The 19424-nt window shown below is 43.4% G+C and overlaps 2 protein-coding genes and 1 pseudogene across 5 annotated transcripts in view; 1 reads left to right on the top strand and 2 right to left on the bottom strand.

Moving 5' to 3' along the window:
* The window catches only part of LOC134338864 (histone H2A type 1-like), a 597857-nt pseudogene that overhangs the window by 103895 nt on the left and 474538 nt on the right, over positions 1-19424 (bottom strand).
* Positions 1-19424, top strand: part of LOC134339082 (histone H2A type 1-like) — a 318239-nt gene that overhangs the window by 94407 nt on the left and 204408 nt on the right. The window lies entirely within an intron of this gene.
* LOC134339080 (immunoglobulin superfamily member 1-like) overlaps positions 1638-19424 on the bottom strand; it is a 77229-nt gene continuing 59442 nt past the window's right edge. For all 4 annotated transcript variants that reach the window (XM_063035386.1, XM_063035389.1, XM_063035390.1 and 1 more), the window contains 7 exons: positions 15447-15746; positions 14255-14344; positions 11985-12012; positions 10170-10213; positions 6741-6781; positions 5515-5622; positions 1638-5091 (listed from right to left, as the gene is read on the bottom strand). In XM_063035386.1, the coding sequence (XP_062891456.1) occupies positions 5557-5622; positions 6741-6781; positions 10170-10213; positions 11985-12012; positions 14255-14344; positions 15447-15746 (569 nt within the window). In that variant the 3' untranslated portion in view covers positions 1638-5091; positions 5515-5556. The remainder of the gene's footprint in view (positions 5092-5514; positions 5623-6740; positions 6782-10169; positions 10214-11984; positions 12013-14254; positions 14345-15446; positions 15747-19424) is intronic.

Below are 19424 nucleotides of genomic sequence, written 5' to 3'. Positions count from 1 at the left end.
AAGGAAGCGTAAGATGAAGGAGCACACACCAATCCTCATAAAGGGATCAGAAGTGGAGAGAATGAGCAGCTTCATGTTCCTCAGTGTCAAGATCTCTGAGGATCTAACCTGATCCCAACATATCGATGTACATTATTAGGAGTTTGAAGAGATTTGGCATGTCAACAAATTCACCCAAACACTTCTATAGTTGCAACGTGGAGCGCATTCAGACAGGCTGACCTAACCAGTTCCCCTCTACCACCACTCTGCTTCGTCTAGCGGATTAGTCCTTACTCTTAATAATTTCTCCTTTGGCTTCTCCCACTTCCTCCAAACTAAACGTGTAGCCATGGGCACCCACATGGGTCCCAGCTATGCCTGCCTTTTTGTTGTCTTTGTAGAACAATCGATGTTCGAAACCTATTCTGGTATCCGTCCCCCACTTTTCCTTCACTACATCGACGACTGCATTGGCGCTGCTTCATGCACGCATGTTGAGCGCGTTGACTTCATTAACTTTGTCTCCAACTTTCACCTGGCCCTCAAGTTTACCTGGTCCATTTCTGACACCTCCCTCCCTTTTCTAGATCTTTCTGTCTCTATCTCTGGAGACAGCTTATCTACTGATGTCTACTATAAGCCAACTGACTCTCACAGCTCTATGGACTATTCCTCTTCTCACCCTGTCTCTTGCTAAAACGCCATCCCCTTCTCGCAATTCCTCCGTCTCCGCCGCATCTGCTCTCAGGATGAGGGTTTTCATTCCAGGACGAAGGAGATGTCCTCCTTTTTCAAAGAAAGGGGCTTCCCTTCCTCCACAATCAACTCTGCCCTCAAACGCATCACCCTCATTTCAGGCACATCTGCTCCCACTCCATTCTCCAGCCACCCTACTAAGAATAGGGTTCCCCTTGTCCTCACCTACCACCCCACCAGCCTCCGGGTCCAACATATAATTCTCCGTAACTTCCGCCACCTGCAACGGGATTCCACCAATAAGCACATCTTTCACGCCCCCCCCACTCTGCTTTTCGCAGAGATCGCTCCCTACGTGACACCCTTGTCTATTTGTCCCCCCCATCCCTTCCCACAGATCTCCCTCCTGACACTTAATCCTTGTAAGCGGAACAAGCGCTACACATGCCCTTACACTTCCTCTCTCACAACCATTCAGGACCCCAGACAGTCCTTCTAGGTGAGGCGACACTTCACCTGTGAGTCGGCTGTGGTGATATACTGCGTCCGGTGCTCCCGATGCGGCCTTCTATATATTGGTGAGAACCGACGCAGGCTGGGAGATCGCTTCTCTGAACACCTACGTTCTGTCCGCCAGAGAAAGCAGGATCTTCCAGTGGCCACACATTTTAATTCCACGTCTTATTCCCATTCTGATATGTCTATCCACAGCCTCCTCTACTGTCAAGATGAGGCCACACTCAGGGTGGAGGAGCAACACCTTATATTCCGTCTGGGTAGCCTCGAGCCTGATGGCATGAATATTGACTTCTCAAAATTCCGCTAATGCCCCACCATATCCGTTATTTATTTATTTATATACACACGTTCTTTTTTTCTCTCTCTCCTTTATCTCCCTCTGTCCCTCTCACTATACCCCTTGCCCATCCTCTGGGCTTCCCCCCTCCCCCTTTCTTTCTCACTAGGCCTCCTCTCCCATGATCCTCTCATATCCCTTTGGCCAATTAACTGTCCAGCTCTTGGCTCCATCCTTGCCCCTCCTGTCTTCTCCTATTATTTCGGATCTTCTCCCCTCCCCCACACTTTCAAATCACTTACTAGTTTTTCTTTCAGTTAGTCCTGACGAAGGGTCTCGGCCCGAAACGTGGACTTTACCTTTTCCTAGAGATGCTGACCTGCTGCTTTCACCAGCAACTTTTATGTGTGTTGTTGCATCACTGTCTGGTATGGAGGGGCTACTGCACAGGACCGAAAGAAGCTGCAGAAAGTTGTAAATCTAGTCAGCTCCATCTTGTGTACTAGCCTGCGAAGTACCCAGGACATCTTCGGTGAGCAGTGTCCCGGAAGGGCAGCGTCCATTATTAAGGACCTCCGGCACCCTGGGCATGCCCTTTTCTCACTGTTACCATCAGGTAGGAGATAATGAAATCTGAAGCCACACACTCAGCAATTCAGGGACAGCTTCTTCCCCTCTGTCATCGGAATTCAGAATGGACATTGAAGGTTTGGACACTACCTCACTTTTTTAATACACAGTATTTCTCCTTTTGCTCATTAAAAAAATGCTATTCCATACTGCATAAGTAATTGGTTTACTTGTTTCTTCATCATGTTTTATGTTATTTATTTTTTTTTCCTATCTACTAGATTATGTATTGCATTGAACTGTTGCTGCTAAGTTAACAAATTTCAAGTCATATGCCGGTGATAATAAACCTGATTCTGATTCGGGCCATTTTTTCACAGCTGTCTTTGTAAATGTCCTGCATCATGGGAAGTTCACAACCACAAATGCGCTAAGTTGTCTGCACCAGTCTCTGCAGATACCTGCGATTGAGAGAGGTACAGTTCCCATACCAGCCAGTGCTGAAGCCAGTCAGGACGCTCTCAGTTGTGCCCTAGTAGAAAGATCTTAGGATTTAGGGACCCATTCCAAACTCCTTTAACCGTCTGAGGTAAAACTCGCGCTGTTGTGCCTTTCTCACTACACCGAGGTGAATTCCTGAGTGAAGTGGATACCGAGGAACTTAAAGCTGTTTACTCTTTTAACCCCAGATTCATCGATGTCAATAGGGGTTAGCCTGTCTCCATTCCTCCTGTAATCCACAACCAGCTCCTTTGTTTTTGCGACACTGAGGGAGAAGTAGTTTTCCTGACGCCACTGTGTCAGATTTGAATCTATTTTCAGAAGCTGCGTTATGTATTTATTTGTCTGTCTATCTATTTATCTCTCTACCTGTCTTCTTGTTTACCCATCTGTTTCTCGATCTATCTATCTATCTATCTGTATAGATAGCTATCTATCAATCCGGTTGATTGATTGATTACTGAGATACATCGCGGTATAGGTCCTTACTGCCCTTCCAGCCGCGCCGCTCAGAATTCCCCCTTTTAAATCTGAACCTAATCACGCGACAATTTATGAAGAGAAATTATTCTGCCAACCGGTATGTCTTTGGACTGTGAGAGGAAACACATTTGGTCAGGGTGAGAACGTTGAAATGTCTTACAGGCAGCGACGGGGATTGAACCCCAGCCCCTGGTACTGTGAAGCATTCTTCTAACAGCTACCCTTCCGTGCTGCCCTGAGCACGGGATTGATACGCATGTTGTTTAAAATACAATGTGTCAAATTAAGTTAATTCATTCAATGCTTTTTCTGACTCTTGAAGCAACAATAAATCACAAAGATCTTCCCTAAAGAGCACAACACCCAATGGATGAGCAATTGCAGAATAATATTTGTATTGAATTTAGAACCAGGGTCACAGTCAACCAGTTCCTGCAACCATTCGCTTCGTGAACCAACCTGCGGACCTTAGGTTTAGCAACACAATAACAACATTGATTACGTTGTTTTGGACGTTTTAGTTCTACCTGTGTTCATTCTTAAACATATTGTGCATAATTTATGTTTAACTTAGATTTTATTTTTTCGTGTATGATGCTTATCTGTAGCTCTGGGCATGGAACAGGTAAGTTTATCGTTACTCCTATGCATACATGGACTTGTGCAGTTGAATATAAACTCAATTTACCCACTGAATCTTCTCTGACATGCTGGAGATACCCGAGTATCATACAACTAATCAGTTATATTCTGTTGCCATCAGTTTAATGTGCGTTTAACTTTGCACCTGAAAATAAAGTAACTTGTACACTTGGCTTTAGTCTTTATTTTGACTTAGGACTGCTTTTGGAATAAGTTTCTACACAGCTTTGGGTGTCGAATCGCAAATTAGACAAAGAAGTCAAGTCATTTTGGATTCGGCGCGACAGGTAGTTGTATCCAGTGATATTGGATTATCACAATCATGTGGCGCCGAAGGATGTGATCAGGCATGATCCTCATCAATGACTGGCCTGATATCATGACATATTTGGACTGCTTCCGTTACCGTATTTCATTACAAAACACTTAGATCTGAATTCAAATTCTGGGACTGAACTGGTGTGTTGGCTGTTATCGCAAACGGCACATTTCACTGTATGTTTAAGTGTGCATTGTGATAAATGAATAACTCTGAATCTGAATCTGATAATGGATCTGAATCAGGCCTGCTCCTGCTGCAAGACCTGCGTCCCAATCTTGAGACTTAGCTACGCAGAAGGCATGGCAGCTATTAATAGTTCAATGGTTCAATTTAGTATCAGAGAATGTATGCAGTATACAATATGAAATTCTTACTCATTGAAGACAGCTGCGAAACAGAGAAAAAAAAACAGACAATGATCAACAGAAAGCGTTACAACCCCATGCACCCCACCCTTTCCATGCACAAGCAGCAACAAAATATTTAAGCCTCCGCCCTCCGCTCCGTTTGCTACAGCAAAAGCATTAGCCGTCTACCACCCACCATGAAAACATTAGTGAAGCTTCCGGAGACCATGATCTACAGTTCATCAAAAGCTACTGTCCATTCAAACACTTCAACATCTTAGAGTCTCGCTTTCTCCCTCTTTCTCTCCCTCTCTCTCTCAAGAGCGAGAGAGGCAGAGACACATCGCTTCTGCCACAAGCGGACACCAACAGCTCGCTGTTTCGATGTTACAGACTGCCGCGTCGCTTGTTCAAGATCCCAACTCGAAGAACAGACTCTCACTCACCACCGAGAGAGAGAGAGTGAGAGAGAGAGGAAGAGAGTGAGAGAGAGAGAGATTACTCGAGGGGGCTCAGACGGCTGCGTACACCACCCGCTGTCTTGGTGTTTCAATCTCGCGTGACACTTCAGTCAGCGACATCGGTGAGGAATCGGGTCGTCCACAGGACCGCACCCTGACGGCGCACGTCAAAACATTGAACCCTGGAGGCATCGAAACCCCAGGTCGCTCGGCGAGTTCCGACAGCGAGAACCCACCACCCATGAAGAAGCATAGTTTGAGCCGCAGCTGTAGATCACGGACCCAAGTCACCTTGAAAAGGAACAAAAGAAGCATAAGAAGAGAAGAATTAAACTGTTTCAGCCAGGTCCGCAAAAACTTCCGGCGCCATTTTTAGCTCCTCCCACTCCTATTGCCGTGAGGATGGCAAAATGTAATGCAAGTGTGGCATTATCTATGGCGGTGCTGAATTAAGAGACGCGATCCAAGAGTCCAAATAGTTAAAACTTTTCCCCAGTTCTTTATATTTATCACTTCCACTGACAAGCAATGAATGGAGGAATACGTCATCAGTTGGTAACCCACATCGCAGGGCATGTAGGCTTGGCTTAGTGCTGTGGATTCAATAGAATATCAGGAGGGTAAGACGAGAGTTGCCCATTTCACACATTTCAAAACTGTTTGCTACTATAAATTCCAAATTCCACGTGTTCATTGTTTTGATCTATACCTTACCTCCTGGGGAAGTGGAAAACATCAAGGAGCCTTTTGTCCCTTTTACAGCTTGACGTCTGCATAGATGGTGCCTTCACCGCCGTGGGTTTCAACGCGTTTCTTCTTGCCCTGAGGTGAATGTTCAAATTCGTTAGTGAATCATTTGGACGTCTGTCTATCTGCTAACGACTGAAAACCATTCTATTGACAGATGAACTGTTGCAACTAGCGGGACAGGTATAGTGGGACAGGTATAATATCTGTGTGCGCAACGACGGTGCAGCGGTTAGCGGGATGGTATTGCAGCTCAGGATATCAGTGTTCGGAATTCAATTTCCTGCTCCGTCTGTAAGGAGTTTTTTATGTACTCCCCGTGGACCGCGTGCGTTTTGTTTCGGGAGTGCCGGTTTCTTCCCACAGTCCAAAGGTATATCGGTCAGCAGGTTAATTGGTCATTGTCATTGTCCTGTCATTGTCCACGGGTTAAATTGGTGTGTTGCTGGGTGGCGCAACTTGCTAGTCTGGAGGGGCCTGTTCCACACTGCATCGCGAAATAAATAGATAGATTGATAAATAAATAAGTCTGCGCTCTGTCAATCAACGATGCAGACAGTTAAGCTAGTGCAAGGTTGTCGAGTTAAGATCAAAGTGGGATCAGCTTCTTTTACGAGCACATGAGAACATGACCCAATAAAATATTCAAACCTGAGCTGTTAGCCTCACAGCCTTAACGTAACAAACACACTATTTCTTACTTCCAAGAACATCGCACATTAATATTTGAAATAGGACGGAGAGTAATAGGATAGAGGGTGAATCAGTGAGGGGACGCATAACATTTCCCCGTTACTGGAGAATATGTTACACATTCCAGTTATTAAGGATAGTCAGATTGCGAATACAGAGAATTTTCTGCATTTAACCCTGACCCAGAAGATCTGTTACCCAAAAATCCTGCGCATCAGTTTCTATAAACGACGCTACCTTATGATGCAAAATATAAGCATCATTCGCAATCGAGTCACGTATAAACTACGTGCGTGATGACGCATGTCTCTCCATATAATTCACTTCTCTACGCTAGCATAATGTCCGATTCAAGATTCGTTACAAAATAGAAAGTGCCTGTTTATTTTTAAATAGAATGCTGGGAGAAACCTACTGGGCAGTCCTAAGATGAATAGCCAACTTTCTGAAAGCAAGGACGTAAATCATAAATTATAATGAAAGGAGGACTTTCAACTCACTTTTTGTTTCGTCGTTTGTGGTACTACCGTAAGATCAGCGTCTGTACAAAATGAAAATCAAGACATCAATGTTTAAAACGCTGCATTAAACATTTATAAAAAGCGTGGTTAGATGTGGCATGTTGCAGTTTCTAATTAAACTACAAACCTACAGGAGTATTTTGAAGGAGCAAAGAATCGGAAACACCTTATAGAAAGGACGTACAAACGACAAACAGACAGCGCCAGAGGGCTGGAGTGAACTGTGAACAAATATGAGCTAGCTGCTTTCTGGGGTAGTTCGCTGTGTCATGAACTGCTGTCTCGTCTAATTGGGAACCTTTGCGTGGTCTGCTTGGCGGAGGTTACATACTCATTTGCTGTTTGCCATAAGGCATAGGAGCAGAATAAGGCCATTCGGCCCCTCTCAGTTGCGATTCGTTTATGGTTGATTCAATTTTCCTCTCCTACCCATTCTCCTTTCACTTCGTAACCTTTGACGCTCTTCCTAATGAACAACCTTCCAAGCTCCGCGTTATTATAGCCAATGACTTGTTCACTCCAGCCATCCTTGGCAAAGAATTCCACAGATTTACCACCCTATGCATAACGAAATCCCTTCTCATCTCTGTACTATGCAATTCCCAGCACTGCATTCACTCTGCTACATCTTTGCCCACTCTCTTAATCTGTCCAAGTCCTCCTGCAGGCTCCTTATTTCTTCACACTGCTGCCCTTCCACTTATTTTCCTATTTTCCGCAGACATGATCACAAAGCCATCAACTCTGCCATCCACATTATTAACTATTAACGTGAAAAAAATTGTCCCAACAGCAACCTCTGTGGTACACTAACACTCACTGGCAGCCAACCAGAAAGTTACTGACTTCCCGTTATGTTGCTGGCGTTTAGGGCAGCAATGCAGGTCCTCTATCTTCGTCTGTCTTTGGTCATCTTCTCTATTGTGTCCCAGGTATGGTTCAGGTCTTTAGACCCACACATATATATATAGAAGGATTCTTCATTGCTGTTTCTTAAAAAAGTAGTTTTTGCCAGTCACGGTTGTTAGCCCTGAGCAGAACCCCTGAACCTGGAGGACAGGTGGATCACTTTTAGTCTGAACTCTACTCTTTGACCTGTTTGGCAAAGTTGACGCTACCAAGAGCCAAAGTATAAAGCGCTAACTCCAGTCAACATAGATCTCTGGATCAATGAGGCACGAAATTCTCCAAATCCCATGACAAGGTTGTGATCCTCTTGGAGGAGCCAACCAGAAAAGGACCCCATTATTCTAACACTTTGCCTACTGCCAGTCAGCCAGTATTTTAATATTTATTTAATTCAGCATACAGTGCGGAGTAGGATCCTTTGTCCATGCTGCCCTTTCCTGTCATAGCACTGGTCTTCGTTCAGTACGTTGTCAATGTTCTTCTGAAAATTCAAATAAACAGTATCCACAGTTCGTCTATCCTGCAGATTATTTCCTCAAATAATTCCTGAATGTTTGTCATGCCAAATTTCCACTAAACGAAACCATGCTGACTGCGGCCCACTTAATAATGTGCTTCCACGTACCCGGAAAACTCCTGCATATTAATGCTTAACTCAAGGTTAATCTCGCCAATACCAACTGCCAAAGTCAGGCTAACTGGTTAATCTAATAATAGAAGCAGTTGGATGAAGGCTCAACGCTCTCAATACCGACTCAAAAAATGTAGCAAGATGGGGGTCGGTGTGGGGTGAGATAGAGAGAGAGAGAGCGAGAGCGAGAGAGAGAGAGAGAGAGAGAGATAACAGATCCCTTTTCCCACCGTTGTCTGTGAGGAGTCTGTACACTCTCTCCATGACCGGGTGCTCCGGTTTCCTCCCGCATTGCAATGAAATACGGGTTAGTAGGTTAGTCGATGACATCAGTGTAAATTGGGCAGCGCAGGCTCGTTGCAGCAGAAGAACCTGTTACCGCGCTGTATCTCGAAATAGAAAACATAAAGATATAAAAAGAGGTCATCTCAGAATAATCCAGATTCTAAAGAGTCGAGGCGCAGAATATACTGTATAAAGGTCCTACCAGGTCTAATGAACAATCACTACTATCTTCCTCGGGAGTAATTATATAGGTTTAGTAAGGGAACCAGCTCTGCATGTAATATTCACGGTATGCTTCAGAAAGGACCCACATAAATGTAGTTGAATATGAGTGACTACGGTTTAATCAGAGAGTCAGCTTATTTGGGACAACTCTTAAAGAACATAAAATAATCGAGCGAATTGCCGAGATGCCTTTAATTTTTTGAGACAACATGCCGCCTTATTAGCCAAAACCTAGTGGTCACGATGTGTCCCAGTTAAGTGGAGCCCGCTGCATCGGGATTTCTACTGCAACATTGCATGAATAAGAGAACAAAATATTTCTATCTATATATATGACAGTCCAATAAATCTGTTGTCTCTCTGCATGTTGTATAGAAGGGCAAGAAGAGCCAATGATACTTCACCGTGTTTCAGAATCAACATTCAACAAAATATTCAAAAATTACTCTTCGACATACTGTTCAGTATTTCTGCTTTGTTTTTTGAAATGGATATACTCTCTGTTTTACACATTGTAAACTCAGCCAGCCACGGGCTATCCCAGTCCTTTCACCTAAACAAAACTTCAGGAATCCCTTTGCCACCTCACAACTACTCTCACTTCCACTTCCAATGCGCGCCATTAAATCCCGTTTGGATTACTTTGAACGGATCTGAGTCACAACACCAACAAGCTCTCAAAAAGCAACATCAATGGAGTGTGCATAACGCTTCGACAGTGGCATCATAGCTTAGTGCAAATGATGCCTGACAGCCTTCAGTATCGGGGTCGACTCGAATTCCAGCGCTGTCCTTGGGCAATTTTAACACCCCACCAATGCTCCCATGCTTCAGTTTCCTCCCACATTTCATTTGAAAAGCAGATGGCGCTGCAAATCCCTCTCATTCGCTTAGACGTTAATTTATGAAAACGTGGGAAAATGTTGACGCCGCAGTTCTGCAAAAAGGGGAAAGGGCGCTAACACTCAGCAGCTCAGTCCGTAACTATGGAAAGAGCAAGGTCAACATTTCCGATCAGATTCATTCCCACATGTGCTGATGGACCTCCTGAGTTATTCCAGCATTTTCCGTACACCCCGTTTCGCGTAGTATGTTTATTTGCTTTTTTTGTTCCCTCAGATTGCTGATTGAGAGTCAAACATTCAAATTCTGAATATTCTGCACCTTTTGCTGAGCGAGCACAATGTAAATTCCTGTTATTGGATTCTGAACACAGTTCATAGCGTACTCGCAAGATTGCGAGCACGTTGCAAAGTCACTTTCGCTCTAATAACATCACATGCTCGCTGTACCTCATGAAACGACAAATACAATACAATTAAAGTCTCGTGCAATTCTAGATGTCACACAATACTTACATACGACATCGTCACTGCGACCGTCTTTAGGAGGTGGAGCAGCTCTGAAAGGAACATAAATTTCCAAGTCAAATTATTTTATTTGGAAAACACTGCAAATATATTGAAGACGGTGGGAAAGGAATTGCAGGAGATCTATCTAGTTGATATGTAGACAATCGTCCCAATAAGTGAGTTGTCCCCAACGTGACAGATGTGATTAGGCAAGAATAACGTGCAATTGTGAACGTTTGCAGAAGAATGGAAGTGCGGTGCAGATTACAAACGGCAGTACACTAAAGTGAGTCACTGCTTGGAGTGCCCAAGGATACCCTATCACTATGATGCAATTGAAAGAATTAGAGTAGAGATATTGTCCAGACGAGCACGAGGGATGGGAAGAGCAAAGGTATGACAGTCCCTGTCACAACACAGGTCTCAACAAGTATGAAGTGCCAGTTAATGATATACTATTTACATTGCTAACTTGTGTAGTAAATGCATCTTATTATTTGCTAATTTATTTGTGGCAATGCGGAATTTATATGCATTGTGCACAAGTTACCGTATATGTACTGTTCTGTGCACCTTGGTCCGGAGGAACAGAGTTTCGTTTGACAGTATACATATACATGATTGAAATGACAATAAAATTGAACTTCAACCTGATTTGAACTTGGGATGGCACAGGGAATACACTCAACATTAGAATATCAGGCTTGGAGAGATCTGATTTCTGACAATCGATGTAAGACCTTTATCGCTTTCAAAAATTAGAACCGAATGAGGAAACCGCATGGCGGCCAGAGGTGCACCATATCAAATCGAAGATGGAAGTGGACGTGGAATGATTGTAGGTTCAAAAGTAGTGCAGAAGGGACCGGCGAGTGGGAGAGGTCTAAATGGTATTAAGAGGAAAATCGGGAGCAAAATGGATGATAAACAAAAGGTGAAAATACATTAAGATCCCACAAAGGAACTGGAAAAAAAATCAAAGATTGGGAAGTTAAGTAATGAGATAACCACCCAAGTAGTGTGCGCACTGTGATATTTACTGAGTAGCAAATTCTGAAGTGCAAACAAAGTCGGCGTCAAAGTTCAGGCAGAGATCAAAATATCCGGAGAAATCCAAAAACCGGAATTGGGAAATAGGCAGAGTCGATATTCAGACGGATCGAATACAGATAGGAATGCTGGAAAGGCTCAGGAAAAATTCACTGGCACAATCTGGCAACAAACAGGTGAAAACACAGGACTGAGATACACTCAGCAATAAACAGAGAGGCAGATGACAGATGGAGCACAATGAAACAGAAGTGACAGCAAAACAGGTAATAATGAGAAACAGGTGAGAGGCAGAGTACTCTGTAATACAGGGGCCGGAGCAGAGCAGGAGCGGGGACAGGAGCACATGGGACATGAAAACAAGCAAGAGCACACGGCAATACAAAACCACAGATTGACGGCTAGGAGGAGACACACAAAAAGACAAAGTTCAACTGGAGGTACTGACAGGTGTCCATCGTGTACCGTCACTAAAATGATACAATATAAACGTTGAATCATACTGCTACTTTGCCATTCTTATCCCGCGGAAACGCAACAAGTAGGGCTAATGTGGAGCACGTGATCCATTTGGAGGGACGCATTAGGGAGCTGCCACTGGGGACAATGATCAAACGGGATTCATTTTCATAATACCACTCTACAATTGACACTTCCAAATACAGTATTGGATTAAAGTGTTCCGAGATGATGTTCAGAATTCCAAAGCTTTCCCCAATATTTGAATATGAATGTTATATCCATTTACTTCTGCAGAAATCATGTTCTCACCTCAATTCTCTGGGGCCGCTGGACTTCCCTGTAAATTATACGGAGATTTAAAAGAAGTTAAAAAAGCAGCACAGAGTCATATAGAGAACAGCATGCATGCGTGAACATTTGCAATTCCTGCAATTGGCACAGAATAAAATCCTGACCAAATCTACAAATGTTTGAAGAATACAAACATGGCCCCTAATGCAAGAACGAGATTGAAATTAAAACGGCTAACAAAAAAAAGTGAAAATGAAAAGAGATAAAACTTGACTTATCTATTGGGAGATTGCCTTTAGATTTCAGGTAGAAACCCCACCGTCAGAACCTGGTTATTGTGGTCACCATCATTACGATTGTGTGTCGTGGTCTATCCATGACCATGACTGTTCTTGGCACATTTTTTTTTCCACAGAAGTGATTTGCCATTGCCTTCTCCTGTACAGTGTCTTTACAAGATGGGTGACACTGGCATGATCAATACCCCTCTGAGACTGTCCGCCTAGTGTCAGGATTTGTGATATGCACCATCCTCCATCACTCCCATGGTTTCACGTGATTTGATCGGGGGTGGGGAGCGGTTTGGCAGATGATACACCTTGTCCAAAGGTGACATGCAGGTAGCGAAAGAATAAGAGCACCTTCACTGCCTTTGGTAGAGGTGTGTCTCCACCACGCCAGCAACCCGTCTCAGTACTGAGACACAATCGGACTCAGGATTTGATGTACTGGGCTTCAAAGTTCTGCAAGCCAACCTGGGCGCAAGGTTAATTTCCATGACGTAATGAGGGGAGAGACAAAAGGTGGGGGAGGGAGCGAGAGAGGGAGAGGGATAGAGAGACGGAGAGAGAGGGTGTGTGTGTGTGTGTGAGAGAGAGAGAGAGAGAGAGAGAGAGAGAGAGAGAGGGTGAGAGTGAGAGGGGGTGAAGTTGTGAGTGAGTGACAGGGAGTCTATGAGTGTGAGACAGCGAGTGAACGTGTGTGTGTATGTATGTGTGTGAGCGTGTGTGTTGGAGATAGAGAGATCCGTATATTTTACAGTTACAGATTTCCCCTACAATTGTGTATACAAAGTACATAATGAAGATGATGAGAGTATAGAAAATAGTTAACCGACAAGGCCATAGACACTCAAAAACGAAAACGGATCCAAGTTATGCACCTAGCTGACAAGGATGTGAGAAGTGTGGACACCCGCGACAATCGATTAAGCTGCCTACAACATTCGGACTAATACTGACAGCAATCTTTTCAAAAGATGATGTATGCATTTTGAAAATATAATAGTTAAGCAGAGCTCAAACGCCATCTATAAATTCGCTGATGATACAACCACTGTTGCCAGAATTTCAGATAGTGACGAAAGGGCGTATAGGAGTGAGATGTACCATTTAGTTGAGTAGTACCGCAGTAACAACCTTGCACTGAACGTCAGCAAGACTAAAGAGCTGATTGTGGACTTCAGCAAGGGTAAGACGAGGGAACACAAACCAGTCCTCATAGAGGGATCAGAAGTGGAGAGAGCCAGAACTCTGACTGGTTGCACCACGGCCTGGTATTGGGGAGGTGGGGCTAATGCAGAAGACTGAAGTAAGTTGCAGAAACTTGTAAAATTAGTCAGCTTTGTTATGGGAGTTGGCCTCCATAGTATGCAAGACATCTTTAAGTAGCAGTGCCTGAGGAGGGCAGCGTCCATGTTTAAAAACCCCACCATCGAGGACATACAGTCTTCTCATTGTTACCGTCAGGCAGGAGATACGGAAGCCTAAAGGCACAAACTAAGTGATTCGGGGATAGCTTCTTTCACTGCCATCCAATATCTAAATGGAGATTGATCACGTTACTTTTTATTAATGTTTCTTTCCGGACTACTCAGTTTAACTTAACTATTTAGTAGACACACACACACGCACATACACACACGCACATACACACACACACTTACTGCCATTCAGTTTTTTCTCTATATTTATTTATTATGTATTTTATTGTAGTGTTGCCGTGAAGTTAACAAATTTCACGACATATATCGGTGATATTAAATCTAAATCTGATTCTGAACTTCTGCTCTTAAAGAGTGTAGAAAAGGTCAAATTCATTCTCATCCTTATATTAAATGTCCTTTAAATTCAACCATTTGTTCTTCGCATGGCAGTTCATAACCTTTTGCCGTTTATGGCCCATCTTTAGGCTATGAGAGATAGGCCTATGAAAGGGGAATTAAAGTGAGAAAGCAATCTTCCTCTTGCTTGCTGTATAGTTGGTTCTTGTTCACAGGTGTCGCCTACCTTTTTTCCAGCAGTAAACACCCAATACTCCAAGTATTAACATAAGGAACACAACAGGTAAAGCTGGAATCCACGGTTGAATCGACTTTCCTGAAATAGATAAATAGGCAAGATTATGCCACAGTAGCTGTAGCAACATATGCTTTCCGCATGAATGCAGAATAAGGTGAGACATCAATTGAAGACAATTCAAAATTGTCTACATTCCTATCCGAGGTCGAACGTTAGTTCCGCTTTTCACAGGGTTCTGTAGTTTACAAAGAATAAGCTGAAATATTTGACATGGAAAAAGATAAACTTCTACTAGTTCAGTCCCAAACCAGGCAAAATTTTAGAACATTTCATTATGGCTCACATGTGTCCGGTCATTTCATTAATGTGTTTTTGTTTACTAAAATGAAAATAGGTAGAAATCTTTTGTAGCACTTTTTGGACTGCTGCTGGTATCAAGAGCATCTTGATATAATAGGTAATGCATTATCAACCTCTTAAGAGCGCATCAGAGGGAAACACGTAGGAGTGGTCAACGTAGATATCAAGGACATCATGTTACATTACTTAGACATACAGCGCGGAATAGGCCCTTCCGGCCCTTCGAGCCTCACCGCCCAGAAAACCCACGACAACCCCAGTTAAACTCTAACCTGATTACTGGGCAATTTATAAAAAACTACGTACGCGGTATGTCTTTGCACTGCGGCAGAAAATTGGAGGACCCAGTGAAACCCACACATTCCACGGGGAGGACTTACATAGACTCCTTACAGTGGTCGCCGGAGTTGAACTCCGAACTCCGACACCCCGAACGAAGATAGCGTCGCAGTAACAGCTACGCGACTGTGGCATGAAATGGGAGGAAAGATGGCGGGGATGGATAGCAGATGAAAAATAGTGAAGGAGAGACAGAGGGCAAGACGGCAGTTGTGGTTGTAGGTGGAAAGTGATCTAACCCCACGAAGAGTGAACTTCCCAGTAATTTAAAGACCCATTAATTCAAGAACATGCCAGAATATCTGCCCAGATAGACCTATGGAACTGTTGTCATTTCTAGCCGGTGCTGCGGTATGATTTGACTGATTTTAGTGGAGCAAAATAAGTCACATTCAATAAAAAATTGAAAGGTATTCTCTCTCCAATTGACGCCTTTCTGGAAGCAGAAGTTTAGCCGTACGACTGGTTTGAATAAACTTACCGCTTACAGCAAGAAGCACAGAATCACTGGGCGCCGATATTAGATGCCTGCCTCCTTCCAATAGTTTATAGACACATGTGTAATTTCCAGTATTTCCTGGATCTACATTCTGGATGGTGAAAGTGGTTGATTTGTTCTGTGCATCTGCACTCTGGGGAACCGAGTCATTCAATCGAACGCCGTTCTTGTATAAGTAGAATGCTCCGACCGACGTGCTTTTCGTGGCTGTGCAGTTAAACGTAACGTCTTCACCTTGAGAAACATGACTGGAGGCTAGTGATATGTTTGGTCTGGGCAAATCTGTCGACGAAACAGAAAACATAGGGAAGTAGAATTTAAAGTTCAACGTTGAAAATATATAGATGATCAATTTTTATACAACCTTGAGATTCGTCTTTTAAAAGGGAGCCAGAAAATAAGGAACCCAGAAGAACCCATTAAAAAGACTGCCAAACACCCAATGTGCAGAGAGAGAAGAAAACAAATCATCCAAATAATAGCGCAAATACATAGCTGCGGCACACAACTCATTCGGTGAACCTAGACATAAGAACATAAGATATAGGAGAAAAATGAGATCATTCGGCCCATAAGATCTGCTCCACCATTCCATCATGGCTGACTTATTATCTTTCTTAACCCTATTCTCCTGGTTTTCCACCGCAACCTTTGACTCCCATACTAATCAAGAAGCTATGAAGTTCCGCTTTAAATATACCCAATGACGGCCTCAACAGACAATTGTGGAAAGGAATACCACAGATTCATCAGACTTTAGAAGCAGAAATTCTCCTCATCTCGTTCGAACGGATCATCCGCGTATTCTGAGGCTGTGGCCTGTGGTCCCAGATTCTTTAATAATGGGAAACATCCTCTCAACGTCCAGTCTACGTAGACCTTTCAAAGTTCCAAATCTTTCAATGAGAGCGCACGAAACCTGATTCTTTTACACTCCAGTAAGTGGGTCCCAGACACCCAGCCTCATACACTGCGTATGGGTTAACCCTTTCATTTGCTGAATCTTTCTCCTTAAATGCCATTGGACAGACTTCAATAGCAACACATCCTTTTTCACATTTGCCCTCTAGTCTTAGACTGCCTCACTGTCGGAAGAATCCTCTTCATATCTTTTCTACCAGAACGTGCTTGTGATTGTAGGGGGTAAATACTGTAGATGAGATATATATATATATATATATATATATATATGAGACATATTGGATTTGAATTCGGAGCGTGAGGCAGATTTAATATGAATACGCAATAACGCAGTAATACAGTTCGTGAATAGTGATAGCAGCTTTTTTATAAGTCTCCAGACAAACCAGGAAATTAGCTCCAAGTAACAGTGTCAGAAACTATAGAGAAACCTTGACCCAAAAGCAGAGTAGGGGAGACTGTTTAGCAACAAACCAAATCATTAGTAATAGACAAGGTACAAGGGGGAACAAAACAAGAGGGGACAGAAACTAAACACAACAGGCAACAGGGCAAACTTTAGGCAAGAAGAGTGAAGACGAGGAAAAGTCGTTTAAGCTGAATGGTGCAGATGCGTGAACAAGGACTGTGGGTGATAAAGGATTAAATATGTTGCAGATGATGAGCCTGGAACGAGTGGCAGGTGAATCCTATTGACTGGGTGGAGACTGGGCGGGGTATTAATTTCCAGGCAGGGGAATGCGAGCGGGAGCAGACCTAAGAGATATGGCATGGAAGCGCATGAAAATAGTCCATCGAAACCTTTAACAGTCTTGGATTTCACATGCTTTTAATCAGAGACCAAAAAAAAAACCATGAGATTTATAATGAAACTTGGGAAAGGATAAGACTAAAGAATAAGAGGTAAAATGGACAATGTTGAAATCCAGTAAGTATGACGTTGCGACCATCGCTGAACTTGACTAAAGGGTGGCTGCTATTGGGAGGTGAATGTCCAAGGATATGCGGTGTATTGGAAAATAGGTTACTAGTGTATAGCGTATAGGTTACTACCTGTGTATAAGAAATAACATTAAATGATTAGAAAGGGATAACATAGTTTAGGAAGGTGTAGAGTTTCTATGGGTTGAGTTAGGAAATAGAAAGGGTGAAAGGACCCTAATGGCAGTTGTATGCAGGCCTACAATCAGCAGCCAGGATGGTTTCACAGGGGTCGGTATTTGGACCACTGCTTTGTAAAATGTATGTCAAGATTGGACTATGGTAATAATGGATTTGTGGCTAAATTTGCCCATGATACAAAGATAGCTGGATTGTCTGACGAGGACCAGCTCATAGACCTCTGGGTTCCTCTTCCTAAAGTCAATATTCAGCTCCTTAATCTTGATTATATTTTGTAAGAGTTTGTTACTATGGCACCCCTCAGCCAGATTTTCAATCTGTCCTGGATGCTTATTCGTCAACACTTTTGATTCGGCCTGTAACAGTGGTACCGTCAGCAAACCTGAATGTGGTATTGAAGCTGTGTTTAGCCAGTCATAAGTGTAAAATGAGTACTGCAATCCCAGTCTTGATTGAGATCGAGGAGGAGATATTGTTGCCAATCTGAACTAACTTCGATCTGCAAGTGAGGAAATCGAGGATGTAATTGCACAATGAGGTATTGAGGTCAAAGTCTTGAAGTTTATTAATTAGTTTAATGCCGATGATGGTATAGAATGGCGAGTAATAGTCGTATTTGTCGATAAAGAACACCCTGATGTATGCAGTTTTGCTATTCAGATGTTCTTCGGTTGCATGAAGAACCAATGACATAGCATCTGTTGCTCCAGTGGGCAAATTGAGGAGCATACAGTATTATTATAAATATGCAGTTGCAGAAGAGTATTTTACCACTTAACCCTCACTGCTTTCTCGTTGCGTTTCCGTTATGGGAGAGGAATTCTCGTGGGAAATACTGGGAGATCCTTTAAGACAGCGGTCCCCAACCACCAGGCCGGCGGACCGGTACCGGGCCGCGAGGAAACGATATGATTTGGCGATATGAGTCAGCTGCACCTTTCCTCATTCCCTGTCACGCCCACTGTTCAGCTTGAACGCATGCAAGGTCATTACCGCGCGTCATCCATGTCAGCGTGGGAAGGAGATCAACTCCTCGAGCTTGCAGGTGACGGCAGGCTGAAAAGTTTGTTTGACATAACATCTCTGCCGGCATTCTGGATCAAAGTGAAGGCTAAAAATCCTGAGATAGCCACGAAAGCACTGAAAACGTTGCTTCCAACATATCTCTGCAATGAATGCAACGAAAACTAAATTGCGGAATAGACTGGACATAAGGAACCCTCTTCGATTATCGCTGTCTCCCATCACCCCTCGATAGGACTGTCTTGTTGCAGGAAAACAAGCCCAGGGCTCCCACTGATTCAGCGATATTGGTGCGTTGCAATGATTTTATATGTTCATACGAGGAAAATATGCACTGTGTGTTTGATACCCAAACGTTACTTAAAATGTTATGATGCTATTATAAGTGACATATAACCATGTAACAATTACGGCATGGAAGCAGGCGATCTCGCCCCTTCTAGTCCGTGCCGAACGTTTCTCTCACCTAGTCCCACCGATCTGCACTCAGCCCATAACCCTCCATTCCTTTCCTGTCCATATACCGATCCAATTTTTCTTTGAATGATAATACCGAACCTGCCTCTACCACTTCTACTGGAAGTTCGTTCAACACTTCAGCTCCCCTGTCCTCCCCGTGATAATTGACTTATCACTATATTCATGCGGGGAAAATATGCGCTGTGTTTAATATTAAATTCGTTAGATAAACCATTTTAGAAAGGAAATTGAGTGTATTAGCCACTTATCACCTATATTCTGGTCGTGATTAACACACCCCCCGCCTCCCCCGCCAACAGAATCGGCAAAAACAATTTTTAAGAAATCGGCACGTAAACGCATGCGCACTGGTGACCGTGCAAGGCATCATGGTCATTGTAGTCTTTCTAGGGGTAAACCCAACATATTTGACTG

The sequence above is a fragment of the Mobula hypostoma genome, chromosome 28 (assembly GCF_963921235.1).
Source record: "Mobula hypostoma chromosome 28, sMobHyp1.1, whole genome shotgun sequence".
NCBI classification, from domain to species: Eukaryota; Metazoa; Chordata; class Chondrichthyes; order Myliobatiformes; family Myliobatidae; genus Mobula; species Mobula hypostoma.
The sequence above is the reverse complement of the archived record's forward strand: the minus strand, read 5'-3'. Positions and strand labels throughout refer to the sequence as shown.